Source organism: Spermophilus citellus, assembly GCF_964194105.1.
Source record: "Spermophilus citellus genome assembly, chromosome: 5".
Classification (NCBI taxonomy): domain Eukaryota; kingdom Metazoa; phylum Chordata; class Mammalia; order Rodentia; family Sciuridae; genus Spermophilus; species Spermophilus citellus.
Window position 1 is genome coordinate 52,961,461 of NC_138186.1, and position 19,958 is coordinate 52,981,418.

General features: G+C 50.4%; 1 protein-coding gene and 1 pseudogene across 2 annotated transcripts in view; one reads left to right on the forward strand and one right to left on the reverse strand.

The window, feature by feature from the left end:
• The first annotated feature begins 1,258 nt into the window (after window positions 1-1,258).
• The window catches only part of RAB44 (RAB44, member RAS oncogene family), a 31,228-nt gene continuing 12,528 nt past the window's right edge, over window positions 1,259-19,958 (forward strand). Inside the window, exons 1-6 of the mRNA XM_081295866.1 lie at window positions 1,259-1,379; window positions 6,466-6,684; window positions 16,568-16,679; window positions 17,601-17,772; window positions 18,684-18,830; window positions 19,627-19,717. Of these exons, the coding sequence (XP_081151992.1) occupies window positions 6,478-6,684; window positions 16,568-16,679; window positions 17,601-17,772; window positions 18,684-18,830; window positions 19,627-19,717 (729 nt within the window). The 5' untranslated portion in view covers window positions 1,259-1,379; window positions 6,466-6,477. The remainder of the gene's footprint in view (window positions 1,380-6,465; window positions 6,685-16,567; window positions 16,680-17,600; window positions 17,773-18,683; window positions 18,831-19,626; window positions 19,718-19,958) is intronic.
• LOC308650338 (transmembrane emp24 domain-containing protein 10-like) lies at window positions 7,912-8,537 on the reverse strand (annotated as a pseudogene). Its single transcript has one exon. The product of its transcript is annotated as a transmembrane emp24 domain-containing protein 10-like (transcript).

Genomic DNA, 19,958 nt, shown 5'->3' on the forward strand with positions numbered 1-19,958 from the left:
CTGTTCCAGGTGCACAAAGCATGCTCCTGCCTCAGGGCCTTTGCACTCACGGTTTTCTCTCCCTGAACACTTTTTCCGGATCTCCTTCCTCTCATGTTTGATTCCAACATTGCCTCCTCAGTCAAGAAGCTTCATTTTGTTTTTCAATTTAGCTTTCTGACTCTGCTTGTGCCTCCAACACTCTCAACAATTTTCTCCTCCTTGTCAAGGAGAGTAACTTCAGCTGTCACAGACATGTTTCGCATATGGAGCTGAGAACGCATAAGAACTTGAGAATAGGCTGATTGGTGCTCTGTCAACCTTCTTGGTATAGAGGTAAATAATCCTATTACCTTGGGGTCAGGGCAGCTGACTCCTGTTAGAGGCTGTACAGTATGTCCAGTGCTAGGTCATTCTGAGAGCCTCAGACACCGTGCCCTGAAGAGGCACTGACCACCCGTTTAAAAGCACCTCCCACCACCACTCCGCCCCTTCCCTCGCTCTACTTCTCTTCGCAGTCCTTGTCACTACTGAACTTAATGTTATCGAGGTTTTTCTCCCACCTTGATAGCCTTCATGCTCAGCACAGTGTCCAGCACAGAGTAGCGCTCAGTAAGTACTAACTGAGCCGGTCTCAGTGGTGCACGCCTGTGATCCCGGTGACTGGGAGGCTAGGGTAGGAGGATGGCAAGTTTGAGATCAGCCTCTGCAACTTAGTGAGGCCCTGTCTCGGATATAAAAATAAATAAATAAAAAGGGCTGGGGCTAGAGCTCAGTGGTAAAGCACCCCCCAAAACAAGAACAAACAGAAAATCCAGTATTAGGCAAGAAGGTGCCCATCTAAGAGATTATATTTAGTCAGGCATGGTGGCACATGCCTATAATTCCAACTATTCAGGAAGCTGAGGCAGGAGGATTGAAAGTTCAAGGGCAAGCCTTAGCAAATTAGCAAGACCCTGTCTCAAAATAAAAATAGAAAAGGGTTGGGTGCAGGGGCGCATGCCTGTAATCCCAGCGGCTAGGGAGGCTGAGGCAGGAGGATCATGAGTTTGAGATCAGCCTCAGCAATGGCGAGGCCCTAAGCAACTTAGTGAGAGCCTGTCCCTGAATAAAATACAAAAACAGGCTGAGGATGTGGCTCCGTGGTCGAGTGCCCCTGAGTTCCAGTGTTCCCTGTTACTAAAAAGCAAAAAAAAAAAAAAGACTTTGAAGGGGCAGTCAGGGGTCGCTTCAGCAGGAAGTTCCACAGGTGACCACAGGAGATTGGCTGGCTGGGGAGCGGAAGGAGTGATTAAGCAAGAGACCAGACTGTTAACAGTCCCCAGGCGTGGGCTCTGCAGGGCGGCAGGGCCGTGTCACCAAGTCCAGGAGCACCGGGCTGCAGCGGGGAGCCTTTGAAGGTGGGGCCACCCCGTGGTGCGAGGCTTCTTTCCTTTGGGGGGTGAGGGCGGGCAGGAGGCGCAGCCCCAGTCTGTCTTCGTGGCGAGGGGCCAAGGTCACGGTGTGATGTAGGGCACGGGGCGGGAGGCTGGAGGGTCACCTACCCCTAATGGCTGGTGGTCCTGGGCAGGTGGCCGGCTTCGTCCCTTCCTGAGGGTCAGTAGGCTGGAGAAGGCCCCGGGTGCTCTCTGGGCCCAGCTTGGGCACTCTGGGCTCGGTGACTGTCAGGACTATCGTCACTGAGTTGGTGGCGTGGGCAGCACCCCCAGGCTCAGGCCCCTCTGTGCCAGGCCAGTGGCAATGGGGAGCCTAGGCCCCTGCGGGTGCCGTGTTACCCTCTGCCGCTGCCCTGGCCCTCCCTTTGTGGGGTGTCCCCACTTCCTGGTGGACAGCCTTGGGGCCTGCCGCCCCGAGTCCACAGTGAGCCCCGCTGTGGGGAGCTGGCTCCTGGAGGTCCCTGGGCGTGGGACAGGCAGGTGCCCGTGTTGGGCTGCAGACCTGGTGTGGGCCCTGTGGTGAGCAGTGTGGGGAGAGGCGCTGGAGTTGGGGGACAGTGGACTGTCCCTGGCCACCAGCTCTCTGACGGCTCAGGGTGTGGGTCCCAGGGTCCCCAAGGGCACTGTGGAGGAGGAGGGTGCTGGCCTAGGGCCGCCCCCGCTGGCTGACTCAAGGGAGGGGTTCTGAGCGACCAGCCCTGGGGGGTCCTTGGCCCAGCCAGGCTCAGGAAGGGTGTGTGTCCCACTGAGAGCCGCGTGGGGGAGGGAGGTGACGATGGCCTGGGAGGGCGCGTGTGTGCCCACATGGTGGGTGGACTCAGGGATGTCTCTGCTGTCACAGAGTGGCCATCCCTGGCCACAAAGGGGACACGGGCTGTTTTTGTGCTGCAAGGCCCTGAGGGGCCTGTGGCTGATCTGAACTGAGCGGGGACACATGGGGACAAGTGTTCTGATGACTTTGAGGCGGCTGACTGTGGGGCATCTGCTGACTTCCTGCCCCAGGCCACCTGACAGACAAGGAGGGGACAGGCTGAGAGGCGGACACAGAGGGCCCCTGCAGGGTGGGGCCATGAGGGGTCCCCGGAGCTGCTTCCTCATGAGACGCGGGGGACTGCAGGAGAGGGCCGCAGAGGTGCCGTGTGGCTGGGACCCCCAGGAGTGACGTCGAGGGTGCCCTGGGCCCTAGGACGAGGCTGCAGGGAGTTTATTTCAGGGCTCTGACGTCCTTCAGGGTGGGAGCCTGACAGTCCCGGGACACGAGAGCCACATCGGTGACCTCCCAGCCTCCACACTGGAAGCTTATCTTGTTCCCTGCCCCTTATCTCTGCCGCCGGAAGCCCACGTGAGTGGCTCTGAGTGTCCGAGTACCGAGACCGAGTGACACCACACGAGCACAGCCAGCCCACATCTGGCCCGCTCTGCAGCCCTGTCCCTCCCAGCACTGCCCGCTGGCGTCTGTGACCCCCAGAAGGGCCTCTGCCCGCTCCAAGGCCACTGTCCCAGTAAATGTCTTGGGTAAGCTCATCCCAAGGCGGGGCCGGAGTGCAGTCTAGTGCCAGTTCCACCACGCGGTGGCTGCGCAGCTCAGGGCGGCTGAGGCCTCTGCTTCTCCACCTGAGCAATGGGGGGAAGTCACCCTGCACCCGTCCTGGCTTTTCTACAACTCAAATAGGATTTCACCCCCCCCCCCATGTCAGCACTACCTCACCCAGGGTCATTGTGTGCCCAACAAAAGAGCTTGACGGGGATTACATGATCAACAAATATTTGCTGAGCACCAGCTGTATGCCAAGCGCTGATCTAGCCATTTGGGATGGAGCGGTGGCCAAGAGTGAATCCTTACTCACAGAAGGCATGTATCTCAGTAAACGGAAATGGAAATTTATAAAATAAAAGAGTACAGGACTATTCTGAGACGGTGACAAGGGCTAAGAGAACGTCAAGGTGAACAGGGAGGTGGGCGCTGCTGAGGAATGGGAGATAGTGTTGCCATTTCAATCATCTAATCCTCACAGCATCTCGGTGTGGTAGATTTTAATCCTTTGAGGAAATTGAGGCACAGAGAGGCTAAGTGAGTTGCCCAAGGCTGCACAGCAAATGAGCAGCAGAGCTGGGAAGGTCAGAGGTCTGCGTGACTTTTGAGTAGTATGACCAGAGGCCACTCCCTCTCTGTGGCCGCCTTTGCCACATCTCTTGGTCTAGAGAGAGAAAGTGGTTCTCTTCTGATACTGATGCTCAGTGAGTCTTTCTTTAACGATAACCCAGAGGTGCTAGGATAAGCTCCACTAGTCCCTGGAGAGCCACATGGTCCCCCTCGTAGGGGGACAGTGAACACAGATGGACAGTGGCTTTCTGGGTGTTGACGGATGTGGCCCAAGGTGGGATGTGCACCTCATCATTGTTTCCACGGAGCAGTTTGTGGGTGCGAAATACTAGGTGAAGTGTGGTCAGATTAACAGAGGGACTTCCTTATCCTAGTCCCTGGCTAGTCTTTTTGGCTTTTTATTAAGAAGAGCTGATCAAATAGCTCAGCGGGCGGCGCTGTGCTGAGGGCTGACTCTGCCCACACCACACACCTTTTACATTTGGTATGTATTTGTTTAGAGTCACCTCTAAAGGTGAGTTCAAGACACCTCATCCCCTGCCTTTAAAGGACAGGAGAGTCCCCAGCATGACTGACACGCCTTCATCATGCCCAGGAGACTTCACAGCGCCCAACATCAGCTCAACCCCGCCATGCTCACATCTCCCTGGTTGATCCCCAGAACACCCCTATTCCCATGCCTGTCCTGAAAAGGAATCCACCTAAGGATCACAAGTTGTATTTAAGTGTCATTTCTTTATATTGGGGATATAAAGGGATTGAACCCAGGAGCCCCTAACCGCTGAGCCACATTCCCAGCCCCCCACCTGGTTTTTGAGACAGGGTCTCACTAAGGTGCTCAGGGCCTGGCTAAGTAGCTGAGGCTGGCTTTGAGGTCAAGATCCTCCTGCCTCAGGCTCCCGAGCCGCTGGGATTACAGGCCAGCGCCACCACACCTGGCCAGGTGTCATTTCTTTTAGTCCCTTGAATGTTGAATACTGGGCGGGGGCAGGCCCTGGCAATTGAACCCGGGCGTGCTTTGCCCCTGAGCTGCATCTCCAGTATATTTTTAATTTTGAGGCAGGACCTCCCTAAGTTGCTGGGCCTCCATCAATGGCCCCGACCCCCTGCATGAGCCCATTGTCCCTGAAGCAGAGCCCTAGGACAGTCCCATTCAGCCTTTGGCCCTGTGTCCCACAGCTTTTTGGTACTGTGAAAAAAATACCTGAGAAAAACAACTTACAGGAGAGATTTTCGTAGGCTCGTGGCTTTAGAGGTCTCAGGCCATGGCCAACTGGCTCCGAGCATCACGGTGGAGAAATGGGGGCTGGACTGGGGGAGGGGCCCAGGATAAGAGGACCCCCTTCAGGACATGCCCCCAATGGCCTGCTTCCTCCAACTAGGCCCCGCCTCCTGCAGTTCCCACCCCTTCCTAATAGTCTGTTCCATTAGAACCCACCAAAGGGTTAATCCACAGAGTCCTCATGAGTCAAGGCCTCTCAACGTGGGTGCATGGGGGACCACGCCTTTGACACACGAGCTTTGGAGGATGTTCCAGACCCAGGTCATAACAGGCTCCTCCCTCCACAGCACAGACAGGTTCTGCCGCCTCCAAATCCCACCTGCCTCCTTGAGAACTTGCTCACGTCCCACTCCCTGCAGAAGCCACCCTAAGTGCCCATCAGGGTCTTCCCATTCTCGACAGCTCCGGATGCTATAGACTCACTGCCCTGAGGGCAGGCCCAGCATCCCTGGTCCTTACCCTGGGGTCCTCAACTGGAGAACGTTTATCTTTCAAAATTCTTGTCAACTGACTGAACTCAGGCCTTCAGCAACAGATGAAGGGGACCCAGGGAAGGAATTTGACAATTCATGTCTGAGCACCTACTATGCACTAAGGTTCTAGGGTTGGTGTAGACTGAGATGCACAGAGACATGATCCCTACCAGGGGATCCCAGGCATCAGGGGACTGTCTTACAGAATAGCACAGATTGAGTAATGTATGAAGCACGTCTGTTTTAGGAGATCAAGGCCCTGGCATTTGAGGAGAGCTTTCTTGCTGCATCATCCCATGGTGGAAGGCAGAAGGGCAAGAGGGAGCCAGAGGGGCCTGAACTCATCCTTTACCAAGGAACCCACTCCTGCAGTAACAGACCTGCTCCTGCAATGACAGCCTGAATCCATCCTGAAGGATGGAGCCCCAGGACCCAAGCACCTCCTGTGGGGCTCCACCTCCCGGCACTGCCACACTGGGGGTTGGGTTTCCAACACATGAACTTTTGGGGACCCAATCAAACCATAGCAGGTCACAGATAAGGGGACACTGAGCCTGAAGCACGAGGGTGACTGTAGGGAAGGCTTCCTGAGGAAGGGAGGGTATGAGCTAGACCAGGGGTGAGAGAGTCAGAGAGGTTCGGGTCAAAGGGAGCTGGGAGTGGGGGAATCTGACATTCCTGGAGCCACCAGTTTTTCCTCAGGGTCCCCATGGATCACGAGGGTGTGAGGAGGGAAGGAAGAGGGGTGCGTGTCAGGGGGCACGCTTTGCTACCTGGGTTAACGATGCGATGCATGTGTCAAAGGAGGAGAGGAGAGCTGGAGAGGCGAGGCTGAGGGAGGGAGAAGGCCAGAGCAGTCATTTGGATGCTGCCAGGGTGTGCAGATGAGCTAGCAGAGCAGCAGGAGAGAGAACTGGTCCTTTGACAGCAAGTCTGGGAAGACACTAGGTCACCTTCTCCTAGGACAACTGCCTGGGGCCATTTTATAGGGTGGCCAAAGAAGAGTTCAGGACATGGGACCTGTGGAGAGCTGGGGAAACGCAGTCCAGGCCAGGCCCTGAGCAAGAGGTAGGGACGATGGGGGACAAGGACAGAGGGCCCAGCCAGGGACGGATCAGGTAGGGCTCATTGGGGATGGTGGAGTTTCTTGCGGGGGTGCCCAGTGCCCACTTAATTCTCCTCGGTCCCCAGGTCCAAGGCGCCATGGAAAATGGACAGAGAATACCTCGGAAAGGCCGGAGGCTGGGCTCCAGTCGGCGGCGGCAGACCAGAGAGCCAGCTGATGGCCAGGATGCCCCGGTAGCCCCAGAGCCAGAGGCCTGGTCCGCCCAGGCAGATGCGGAACTGCAGGCCTTCTTCCAGGACTGTGGTGCCCAGGAGAGGGGATTTGTCACCCGCGAGGACCTGGCGGTGAGCTCAAGCCCCCCCCTAAATCCTGAGTCCCCCTTCTGCTGTCCCAGCAGCTCAGAAAAGACTAGGGCTTTGTTTAAACCCACGTGGAAAGGACTGATAAGGCTTCCTGGGGTGCCCTCTTCCAGGAGCATTTGCATTTTAACAAAGGAGAGGATTTTAAACCAGAGGAGAAATTTGCCAATGGTATAATTTCAGGCCGTTTATGCAGCAAAGTTTTTCTTGGGGAGCAGTCAGAACCCTAGAAATCAAACCAGATTGATGACTATAAACTTTATTATTATTATTGTTGTTGTTGTTGTTATTATTATTATTATCATTATCAGGTACCAGGGATTGAACCCGGGGGCACTGAACCACTGAACCACATCCCCAGCCCTTTTTTTTTTTATTTTTTTTATTTTTTTTAAAGAGAGAGTGAGAGAGAGAGAGAGAGAGAGAGAGAATTTTTTTAATATGTATTATTTTTTAGTTCTCGGCGGACACAACATCTTTCTTTGTATGTGGTGCTGAGGATCGAACACGGGCTGCACGCATGCCAGGCGAGCACGCTACCGCTTGAGCCACATCCCCAGCCCCCCTTTTTTATTTTTTATTTATTTTATTTTTTTGGGGCACAAATATTTTAATTGTCTAAAATGAAATTTTTTTAAAGAAGTTATCTACAGTTCTGAGCTTACTTTTATAAGATATCACATTCACGACCCTTATAAGAGACATCAAATTATGAAAGGCTATCACCAGAAACTCTGTAAACATTTCAGCTAAGGGCCAGGATGTTTTTAGAAGGAAACCCAAAGAGGACAATGAGTATGAAACAAGTTCGACATGGTCATACAAATCTTGGTGAAAGAACTAGAGTGAAAGCCCAAGCTGCTGAGCAGGTGGGAGAAGGAAAGCAAACGTGGTTCAAATAGGTCACGTGAGGAAACCCAAGACAAAGGCTGACTTTGGCATTATCTAGGTAACCCCTGTTTTTCGTCATGGGTGACTCTAATAATAGTCCTATTGTTGCAAAACCAGTCCAAATCCTCCCGAGTTAAAAAGAAGCCCCTCATTGACTTGTTGAGTGTAGGTAGTACCCCAAGTCCTCCCAAAAAAGATCAGTTCTGGCAAGAAAGCTTCAGTGTGCCTTCATGGTGCTGTTAGTAGGATGCCTTAGGCCAGGCGCGTCCCAGCGATGCTCTGCTGGCTGAGATTCACTAGGGAGGAGGAGATTTGGTCTCATTACTCAGTTAACTTCTTGGCCTTGAAGAAGAAGACCTGCCAGGTGCTAGTCCAATAAGGCAGAACAGTGAAAAGAGCTGAAGTACAGGACTCAGTGTTTGGTGACTCATTGGTATCACACATTTCCTCCTCTGGCTTCTTCATGTAGGCAAAATCATTAACAATAGATCCTGAAAGGTCTTCTAGGCGTCTTAGCTCCACCTCTAATGGTCTGAGCTTCTCGACTTTTGCCATCTCTTTATAATTTTTCGCCTCCACTCCATGCTTCATGTCTAGGATCACGAGTTGGTCAGGGATCCGCCCCGTCCCGTTGCTCTCAAAACATACTTCCAACATGTCATGATCTTCAGTGGTAAAAGCAAACTTCCCCTTGGATGCATCTTCCTTGGAGTATAAAATATGTCCAGCAGAATCTGTGATCTTGAGGTGGGTGCGCAGGCCGCCAGCGCCCCCAGACTGGTGGGCGATCTCGTAGGCGCCCGTCACGACAGGTCCTTGTGGATCTCCTCGTGGAGACACTTGCAGGAGTTAACGGGCAGATGGAAAGAGATGGCGAGGACCGAGCTGGGTCCGAGTAGGAACGGGCGGGGGCCACGCTGGGCTACAGGGCCAGACAATTCAGACATGATGCTGGAGACTTGTTCGCCACCTGGCCCCAGCCCTTTTTTATATTTTGAGACAGGGTCTTGCTAAGTTGCTCAGAGCCTCACCTGGGTGCTGAGGCTGGCTTTGAACTCGCGATCCTCCTGCCTCAGCCTCCCAAGCTGCTGGGATTACAGGCACCACTGCTCCTGGTGATGACTATAAACTTTAATATAAGATCAGCCATGGGGGCTGGGGATGTGGCTCAAGCGGTAGCGCGCTCGCCTGGCATGCGTGCGGCCCGGGTTCGATCCTCAGCACCACATACAAATGAAGATGTTGTGTCCGCCGAGAACTAAGAAAAAATAAATAAATGTTAAAATTCTCTGTTCCCCTCTCTCTCTCACTCTCTCTTAAAAAAAAAAAAATAAAAAAAAAAAAAGATCAGCCATGGTTGTGTGTTCCAGTAAGGAGTCTTGGGCTACGGCCCAGACCGAGATTGACTGATTTTAGTTTGCTTTCTCCTCATTCATTGCAAAAGGGCCTGTTATGAGTTGCTAGAGTCTCAAGGGGCCTGCTCTTCCATGCTGGTACTTTTGTCCTTTCCCCATCAGAACTGACCTTCAAGGCCACAATAAGGTGTAAATATTGAAATGTGATTCTCAAAAAGGTAAAAACAAAAAAAAAAAAATGACTTGAGTAAATATGAAATCAATACTTATCAAAGGTCTTGTGTAATTTACTTTTATCATTATTAATTAATGAGGGAAACAGAAAGATGTTTTGACTCATTCAAAGAGCCCTTGAACAATAGGATATTTATAGACAATTTGACAGAAAAGTGTTTAAGATTGCTGGGTTCAGTATTAAACATAGCTAATGTCTAACAGGCCATAAATCTTTGGGGTTTTAGTTCTATTGGATAAAAATTGTTTTTGTTTTCCTTGGATAAAAATCTTCCAGGTGGCAAGTAACTTTAGTCAGAGAGATGTATATATATATTTAGTTGTAGATGGACACAATATCTTTATTTTATTTATTTTTATGTGGTGCTGAGGATCAAACCTAGTGCCTTACGCATTCAAGGCAAATGCCCTACCACTGAGCTACAGCCCCAGCCCTATCAGGGACTTTTAATTATAGATAAATAATACAATGATCTAAATCCCTTCTCTGGTTTAGACAATGCATGTAGTCTTCGCCTCTATGTAATATGGAAAAGATGTGCTTTCTACCTTTTGTCTTTTTTTTTAAGTTTATTTATTTATTTTATATGGTGCTGGGGATTAAACTCAGTGCCTCACACGTGCTAAGCAAGTGCTCTGCCCCTGAACCACAACCCCAGCTCCTACCTTTTTGTCTTATTTCCAAGTTTCAGATAATTTTTCTGATTGAAAATAATATCCTAATTTTTTCTTGATGTAAGAAAGATTTGATTGGGTTTGGGTTTATTATTTGCACAGGTGCAACAAGAGGATAAATTAAATTAAATTTTTGGCAAAATCAAGACTTGGTAGTATTAGGCCCATTTTAGCTTCTGTTCAGAAGTTTTGATATGAAATCGTAGGTTGGACGTTAAAAACCTCTGTAATTTGCCCTTCTAAGTGACAAGCTGTCCCAGTTTTCCAAGGACTTTGAGGGTGCCTGGAATATGGGATTTTCTGGCTAAAACTGGGAAAGTCCTGGGGAACCTGGGGAGGGTTGTCATCTTACTTGGATCCTAAGGTAGGAAATCAAGCCCAAGACACTCTCTCCAGCAGATGGCACCTATAGATTTAAGTGGCTTCCTTTCTTGTCGAAGTCCCCAATTTTTCTGCCAGGAAGTGACCTTCCTTATCATTTGGTTCCAAAACAGCTTCCTGAGAGGTCTTTGCTCACACCTGATTAAATGAGGGTCATTTTATAAAGTGACACCCCAGGTAGGGCCTTGGTTACACAATACGGTTTTTTTTTTTTTCCTTTTTCTGGTGGTACTTGGAATTGAATCCAGGAGCGTTCTACCACTGGAATCATCTCTAATCCCTGTTTTATTTTTTTGTTTTGAGACAGCATGTCACTAATTCACCCAGGCTGACCTTAAACTTCTAATCTTCCTGCCTTAGCCTCAAGTAGCTGGGATTACAGGTGTGCACCATCACACCTGGCTCATAATTGTTTTGTCCAATTATATCCTTGTAAAAAAGTGGCCAGATTCTTTTGAACCTGCACATATAACCATATTGCTTTGGAAAGTAAGGAGCTTCTGTGAAAGCATTGGTTTCTAAATCGTGAGGGGGCAGTGAGATTCAGATACCATTTAAAATGTTTCATTTTAGGGGCTGGGGATGTGGCTCAAGCGGTAGCGCGCTCGCCTGGCATGCGTGCAGCCCAGGTTCGATCCTCAGCACCACATACAGACAAAGATGTTGTGTCCGCCAAGAACTAAAAAATTAAAAAAAAAAAAAAAAAAAAGATTTCAGATCAGGGCTGAGAATATAGCTTAGTCAGTAGAGTGCTTATTTAAAAAAAAAATAAAATAAAATGTTTCATTTCCGTTTACAAATGTCTGATGTACCAAACTGAGGATTAGAAACAGCTCAAGAAGAAAGAGAAAGAACTTCCTCCCAGGTCTATTAAAGCAGAATAATAATAAATAGTGATCAGCCATCTTCCCAACCAATAACCACAACCAGATTCCCTGCAGCTGTTCATTCAGAGCCATGCCATTAATTTGGGTTCTGCTGGATCTTGGATAAGCTGTCTGCATTTGGACTCAAGAGCCCTGCAAATCCTCAGGCCATCAGATCCACGTGAAGGTCATCCAATGTCAGCCCAGAAGCCGGTATCCAAATGAGGCATAAATAGCTCTGGGACAGTCCTTTTTCTTTAGTCTTTGACTTTTTCCTTGTTGAAGACAAAAGCTGTGACCTGTAGATCATAGCAGAGCCTTCAGGCAATCCGAGGAAAGCAGAGACCTGTCTAGTACAGACAAAAAGGCTGTGGTGATTTAGTAGAGGAGCTAACAAGACCCAAGCGGAGGAGAGCCGAACACCCTGCCGGGGGACACGCATAATTATTTCATAAGGGTTTGATCAGTGCCCCCCCCTGAAGACAAGAACATATCATGGGTAGCAAAGGCTTTGAGAAATCTCCAGGGTCTCCCCCACAGAGCAGGACATTGCTGAAATATTTATCTTAATAGCATTTTGCCTGTGTAAATTTAGCCTGGGACGGGAGGGATGTCGATTCTGATTTAGCAGGTGTTCCCATGATGCTCCTTATAATATGTATTGAAGTATTTAGGAAATACAGAGAAAGATAACCTCAATATTTTATTTTATTTCCCCCCTCCATTAGGGGAAGCAACATTAAAAGAGCTGGCAGAGGACACCTGAGCCCTAGATTAGGATAGGATCCTGGGACCCAGAAATAGCAATTGGTCACCTAACTTAAAGTAATAGTAGAATAAAATATTTTGAAATAAACATGGGAGAAGGTAATGTGATTACAAGAAAAATGAGCTCTTTCATAAGGGAGGTGACTTTGCTTGTTCTTTAAAAAATTAGGATATGGTATAGAAAAAACAAACCAGAAATTATTGTGGTGAGATAGAATCTGTTACCTATGTAGCTTACACAGAGAAAAATAGTCACCACCACCACTCCGCCTTTTTTTTTTTTTTTTTTTTGGTACTAGAGATTTAACTAAGGGGCACTTAACTACTGAGCCATATTGCTAGCCATTTTTATTTTTTTACTTTGAGACAGAGTCTCACTAAGTTGCTCAGGACCTCACTAAGTTGCTGAGTCTGGCTTTGAACCCTCAATTCTCTTGCTTAAGCCTCCCAAGCTGCTGAAATTACAGGCATAGGTCACCATGCCTAGCATAGTCACCCATTTTGAGCCCTTGCTGAGAACTCTGAGACCAATTTAGCATTTTAATAGAGATGGAGCCAAATTCTGGTTTTGCATTAGTAGAATATCATGGCCATTAATGTTCCATGAGTTTTTGTTTATTATGATTTTCAAACCCATCCCAATGAAACCAATTTGGCAAAATGTTAATACATTTCATAGCTGATTTCCAGGCATTATAAATTAGAGCAAATAAAACTGCTTTCAGCAAACCTTCTCTATCTATTCACGTTTTGTCTTTTTATCCTTTTTTTAAAAAAATTTCAATATTTATTTAGTTTTCGGCAGACACAACATCTTTGTTTGTATGTGGTGCTAGGGATCGAACCCGGGCCGCACGCATGCCAGGCGAGCGCGCTACCGCTTGAGCCACATCCCCACCCAGTCTTTCTATCCTTTTATGCAAAAGGATAAAAAGTTATTCCATGTTCTGGAATAACTAGGCACTTTCAGCCAAAACCTCTTGCCTGATCCCTTGGAAAGCAAAACCACATTCCATTTTCCTTATAGACACGACTGTGTTTCTGTCACTATTGCTCTTAGTAGTGTCTTAAGCATCCAGAGGGATTAATGCTTTTAATCAATGTAATTAGCCTCTGTTTCTTAGAAAGAACTGAGGGTAAATCATCAAGAATTATCCAACACAACCCCTTGTATCCGTCTAGCAAAGCTCTCCAAGACACCTAACACAGCTTTCTACAGCCGCACGTAGTTGTTATACTTTTTAAAAAATTGTGATAAGGTGGACATAACATAAAACTTACCATTTTAGTCATTTTCAAGTGTGTAGCTCAGGGGTATTAAGTGATTCACACTGTTGCACAACCCTTCTGCACCATCCATCTCCAGAACTTTCTTTCATCTTCCCAATCCGAAACTGTGCTCATGAAGCAACCGCTCTCCTGCCCGCCTCTCCCCACCCCTCGGTGGCCTTATTCTCCTTTCTTTCTTTCCTCCTCCTCTTCCTCCTCCTCCTCCTTCTTCTTCTTCTTTGTACTGGGAATTGAACTCAGGGGTGCTTAACCTCTGAGCCACACCCCCAATCCTTTTTATATTTTATTTTGAGACAGGGTCTTACTGAGTTGCTTAGGGCCTGGCTAAGTTGCTGAGGCTGGCTTTGGACCCTTGATCCTCTTGCCTCAGCCTCCCGAGCCACTGGAATTACAGCTGTGTGCCACCACACTTGGCCCTTATTCTCCTTTCTGTCTGTGTGAATTTGAGCACTCTAGATACTTCAGCGGGATCCTGCAGTATTAGTCCCTTTGTGACTGGCTCATTTCAGTTAGCATAGTGTCCTTTCTGCTCACTCAGGTGGAAGCTCGTGTTCCAAATTCTCTACCTTCTTAAAGCTGGGTACTATTCCATTGTACATGGATACCACATTATCCACTGATGGGCATTTGGGTTGCTTCCTGTGTGAGGCTGTTGTGGGTACTGGTACTGTGGGTATGAACATGCAAACACCTGAGTCTCTGCCGTCCCTCACACAGTTTTTTCTAAGTGGCAAAAATGAATTCACTCATTAACATGACTCAAGATATGGAGACCTTCTAGCACGTGCGAAAACAGGCAGGAAAGGATATAAAGTTAAAGTTATGGTTAGCAATCAACAAATGTAGTTCAGTAAGCTCAATATTAAATTTTTCTGTGAAATTATATAAGTAGGGGCTGAGGCTGTAGTTCAGTGGTATAGCACTTGCCTAGCCCACGTGAGGCACTGGGTTCGATCCTCAGCACCACATAAAAAAAATAAAATAAAGGTATTATGCCCATCTACAACTTAAAATATATTTTAAAAGAAATTATATAAGTAGCCAAAAATTATTTGTTAATGTAATTGAATATAAATTCAGGCTCTTAAAGTTACCTGAGGATTTTGGAAATTGTGTTGAAGATGAGACACTATAGGCTGGGTGTTCAATCCCCAGTACCTGGGGGTGGTGGGGTGGGGAAGAGGATACACTATAAAATTAATACTATTTACATAAAATGTATTTGTTAGAATAATGGATTTATTTATTTACATTTTTATAACCTTACACAATAACAACAGCACATGGTTAAGGATGGTGTTGGCTTATTTCATCAGTAAGATAATGAAGTGAAAGCAATTCAGATTAATTAGCTTTCTCACAAAAAGCAAATCAAGATCTTCTAAAATACAGAATGGACACCTGCATTATAGTTAACATAAAGCAGAGAAAACACAGATAGCTATTATTTGCGTTCTTTAAACCAAAATTAACAAATCAGTTTAATTTGTTCTATAATCCACCTTAATTATGGCTAGCTCTTTAAAATTTATTTTGAGTTAGCAGTTTCTATAAGATCATATTTTAAAGTGTAGCATATTTATAACACCAGAATTTCAGTGTTCTTATTTTCTATTTTGAGAAACATATTTGTCTCTGTAAACCAATCATTGCTTAACACTTTCAAGAGACATATTACCCTAAGTTATTATTTCCTCCCACAGGTAGAAAAATATTGCAGATTCTCAATAAGTGTAAAAGGCTTTTCTGAATTACAGACACATGCGCACACGTGCACACACACAGAGTCCAGCTTCATTTCTACAATTCCACCCATGGGTCAAAAAGAAATGCAGAGACACAAAAACTCACCATCTCAGATCTCCAAGAGCTGTCCTCCTTCCCTGTGCAGAGCAATTCTTAGCCAATTTGACGTCACAAGTAGAAAAACAAACAACAAAAAGATGAGCAAACCAAATTTCTGTTATCTCTCCACCAACAGGCGCTTGGTCTCCACCATGCATCCCAACTAGGCCACGAAATCTCATCCCCATCACTGCCAACACCATCTGGGAACAGCTTACCAGCAACATGCAACCCAAAATAAAAACACAAAATCAGCAAAAGGAAACCAATAATCAGAGGAACAGAATTGGCAGATTCAAGGTTCTGTTATATTTGGATTCCTTCTGAGACTCAAAAAAGAAACACCTGCTGGGGTTGTGACTCAGTGGTAGAGCGCTCGCCTAGTATGCACAAGGCACTGGGTTCAATCCTCAGCACCACTAAGTGTAAAATAAAGATATTGTGTCCACCTAAAACTAATAATAATAATAATAATAATAATAATAATAATAATAATAATAATAATAAAATAAAAAAAGAAACACCTGGATTCCAAGAGCCCATGAGGTATCTGGCAATGTAGGATACTTGGCTCTGCCAGGTGAGTCCCTTAGATGGTGGATCCTCTAAAGAAAATTAAAGGATAACTTTCCAAAAGGTGAAATCTCATGACCTATAGGCAAACATAAAAACATGCACATCAGAGACGGACACAGTGGAGCACATCTGTAATCCCAGCAGTTTAGGAGGCTGAGACAGGAGGATCACGAGTTCAAAGCCAGCCTCAGCCACTTAGTGAGGCCCTAGCAACTCAGTGAGCCCCTGTCTCTAAATAAAATATAAAAAGGGATGTGGCTCAGTGGTTAAGCGCCCCTGGGTTCAATCCCTGGTAACAAAAAAAAAACAAAAACAAAAACAAAAACAAAGAACTTCATATCAGAGACTTAACTCATTAATTAAGGTCAGGAATGATTCAAAGCACATTTAAATAGCTAGGCAATTAAACAAAAGCATTAGAACCAGATTGCTGAGTTGGATTTTTAAAAGCTGGTTAATGTTCAACAGGCCATAAATCTTGGAGTTTTCTGTTCCATCAGATAAAAACTATTTATGTGTCTCCTGGATAAAATCTACATGTTGACATGTGACTTCATGTAGTCAGTCCCATGACTTGAACTAGGTCCACCTCCTAGTCTGGAAGACGTGTGGGTGGCCTTCGCTCCTCTGTGACACTGAGGAGAGGACGTGCTATCCACCTTTGTGACTTATTTTCCAGTTTCAGATCATTTTTAGACACTGAGGAACACGTCTGGGGAGGATTAGTGGCTGTCCTTTATCGAGGTCCTGAAGGGCTGGGACTCAAGTGGATTTTGGAGGGGGAGAGGGAAAAGGCTTGGGGCCTGCTGGAGCTGCTGGGGTGATGCTGGGAGCCCTGGGCAGCCCCTGGTAGCCCCGGGTGGGGGGTTGGGAGAGCTCTGAAACGGGGATGGGAGGGGGCTGGAGACAGCACCCCCCCTTTTTGGGGGGGGGGACCCGCAGCCCCTCGCTGTGGGAACAGCTGCCCAGCTCATGCCTTCCCTCCAGGAGGCCAAGTTCAGTTTCCTGGCCAGCCAGGAGGAGCCACAGATGATCTTCGACTGGGTGGACGCGGAGCAGAGGGGCCGCCTCTCCCTGGAAGAATTCGGCTCTGGACTCAGTACGTCTGACCTGGGAGGGCCCCGGGGGACTTCCCCAGAGGTGTGCCAACCGCATGTCTGGTGGCTGGGTGACCCTGTCACAGCGCCCCCTCCCATGCCCAGCAGTTCAGGGCACTCCCCTGCACATGCCCAGAGGCCTCTCCTCAGGGATCCGTTAAAACCTCTCATCTGCACTTAGGCCACAGGCAGGTGTCCACCTGAGGGAGGCGACAGTGCCTGCTTTGGGGAAGGGAATTCTAGGCCCCAGGGCATTTAGAGAGTGGGGCCCCCTGACTGGGCAGGGTCCCTAAGCACCTGCTCTCAAGATGAGCCTAACAGGACTCAGAGAGCTGAGGCCACGCTTCTAGGAAGCAGAAAACTTCTGGCCCAGGGAATGGAAGGGGCGATGTCCTCCCTCTCCGAGTCCCTCGGCCTTCGGTGTCCTCATAGCCATCCAGAGCTCCAGACCAGGGGGTGACTCAGAGCTTGGAGGAGAGCAGAGAGGAAGGCTAGGGGTTTGCACTCCTGGCTGGAGCCACCCCGGAGGTGGCTGCTCAAGTTCTGGTGATTGGGAAGCTAAGAGCGGAAGAGAGTTGGGCAAGTTTGCTTTTCAACCTTGGCTAGAAGGTCAGCTCTGCTTTTGCCTAATTTAGACACCAGCACAGAGTAGGTGCTCGGTAAATATCCTTCGACGGAGCGCACGATCTGTTGGCTTCCGGGAGGTGCGGTGTGAATCCCAGCAGGTCTTTGGGTGTCTCTGAGTGTCAGGTGACCTGTAAGATGGCCAGTGCCTACGTTCAGTGGACTGCCGAGGTTGCAAGAGGAACACACAATGAGGACCTGTATCAATGTGACCGGCACAGGAATAGTCCTCCCTCAAGGGCTGGAGAGGGGCGGGGTGGGGGCCAGGGCCCACCCACCCGCTCCCCTTTGTCCCACAGGAACCCTCTTTGGCTCCAGCCTGAGCACCCATCGGCTCCGCAGAAGGCGGCCGCTGCCCGCTCGGGTGTCCGTGGCCACCAGCTTCCCTGCGCTGGAGGAGGCGGACGCTGAGGAGAGGGAGGCATTCCTTGCCCTCATGGGGCAGCTGGGGACCAGCCCTGCCCTTCCTGAGTAAGGCCACGTGGTGGGGTGAGGGCCGTCCTGGACACAGAGCCACAGACGCAAGCTGGGGGCAGATCCAGCCTGGTCACCTGCTGGCTTGTGACCACGTGGTGGCTGACCTCTGACCTCTGTCCCCTGGTTGTCCAATGGGGAAGCTGCTGTGGGGTTGAAGCCTGTGCAGAGGATGCCCGGGGTCACCTTCCCCGCCCAGAGATTGGGGTGTCAGCCTCCCGTGAGTGCTGGGAGCGCATCTCTCCTGCTCGGAGAGAAAACACCCCCTCCACATCCTCCAGGTGCCTCGGGGACCCTCAGAGCCCCCCACTCCCTCAGGTTCGCTCACCCCATCCACGGGGCTCTGTGAGGACAAGATCCCTCCCATCTGGCACTTGGAGGGTGGGGCCGGGTGTCGAGGGACAGGCAGGGTGGGACCTTGGGTGTAGAACGGGGAGCCGTTTACCCACTTGGCAGCTTGGCCTGGGCTCCCGCCCTCTGGTGTCTGTCTTCACCACTTAATTAACAATCCTCGTGGAGCAGAATTTGCTGAGTGCCTGCCGTGTGCCAGGTCCTGCGCTGTGCTCTCAGGGTGTGTCTCTCACTCCCTAGTGACGTTGCCAGGCGGTATTGCCCTCCCCATTTACAAGTGGGCCCAGAGAGGGTGTGATTTGCAGAAGATCACACAGCTCCAGAGTGGGAGAAGACAGGAGGCCGATGGACGCCCTGGCTCACAGTCATGAGGACCAGGGGAGAGGGCGCCTCCGGGACAGGTTCCTGGAGGAGGTGACGTTTGAGTTGTGCCTTGAAGGCTGTTGCTGGAGTTGGTGCCCAAGGCTCTGGGAGTGTTGTTGCCAGGAACACGGAGGAGCAGGGTCCCCTGCTGCCTGGCCCCTCGTCCCTGATCTCTGGTGGCCTCCCCTCCCCAGGCAGGCGGAGCTCTGGCAGCTGTGGGGGAAGCTGCGGCAGGAGGAGCCCCAGCTGGCGGGCAACCTGGAGGCCTTCCTGGCCAGGATGAGCGGCCGCCTGCAGGAGGTCAGGGCTGACCGGGAGGCGCTGGAGCTGACCCTGAGGAAGTGAGTGAGTGGGGACCTGCGCTCGTTCCCACGGGCTCTCTGTTGGATGGAGTCCAATCCCGCTCCTCCTAGGGCAGGCCTCGGGCTGCGCTGGGGGCCAGGGCTTCAGGCAGCCTGGGAGGACTGTCCATCCTTCTGCAGGGGAGAGTGGCAGTTTGTCTGGTGCCGGGACACCCCCAACCCAGTCCAGGGACACCCCAGCCCAGTCCAGGGTCACCCCCAGCCCAGATGCAGGGTCACTCCCAGCCCAGTCCAGGGTCACCCCCAGCCCAGATGCAGGGTCACTCCCAGCCCAGATGCAGGGTCACTCCCAGCCCAGTCCAGGGTCACCCCCAGCCCAGTCCAGGGTCACCCCCAGCCCAGTCCAGGGTCATCCCCAGCCCAACTCCAGGGTCACCTCCAGCCCAGCTCCAGGGTCACCCCCAGCCCAGTCCAGGGTCACCCCCAGCCCAACTCCAGGGTCACCCCCAGCCCAGCTCCAGGGTCGCTGCTCACCCAGACTGCAGAGTGTGCGGTGACTCAGGGCTGGCAAGGTCACCCTGCCAGAGGGTCTGAGCGAGGGGCAGGGGTTGTTGACCGAGGAAGGTGGGACCAACGATGGGGCCACAGGGACCATGTGACAGGGGAGTAACCCGTGTTAAAGTGCTCAGATGGCTGTTCCCAGGGTGACAAGGGACCGTGACTGCTGGAAGGGTGAGGCGAGTGGTAGGACAGGCTGGACCCTGGCTCGGTCTGCCCCGGCAGCAGGGGCCCCCAGGTGCTGAGGTCCGGGCGCCCGCCTCCTGCCCCCCTCCAGGTGTGACTCTGACCACCACCGCGAGGTGCGCCGGCTCTATGAGGAGATGGAGCAGCAGATCAGCAGGGAGAAGCGGCAGCTGCAGGCCGAGGTGGGCACCGCCTGGCCGCCCTGCCCAGCTCCTGCCCTGGCTGGGCACTGGGAGCGCAGAGCTGCTGTCTCCAGGGCCAGCTCCCTTCTCTGGGTCTCAGCCTCCTTTTGTGCAACCTGGGATCCTGAAAACACTCCTGGGGCCTCCTGGCCTCCGAGTCCGGGGCCGGGCGGGGGCCACGCGTCGGGAAGGCCGCCCAGCCCGTTGGCTCGGGGAGTCTCAGGGCAGGGCTGAGCCGTCT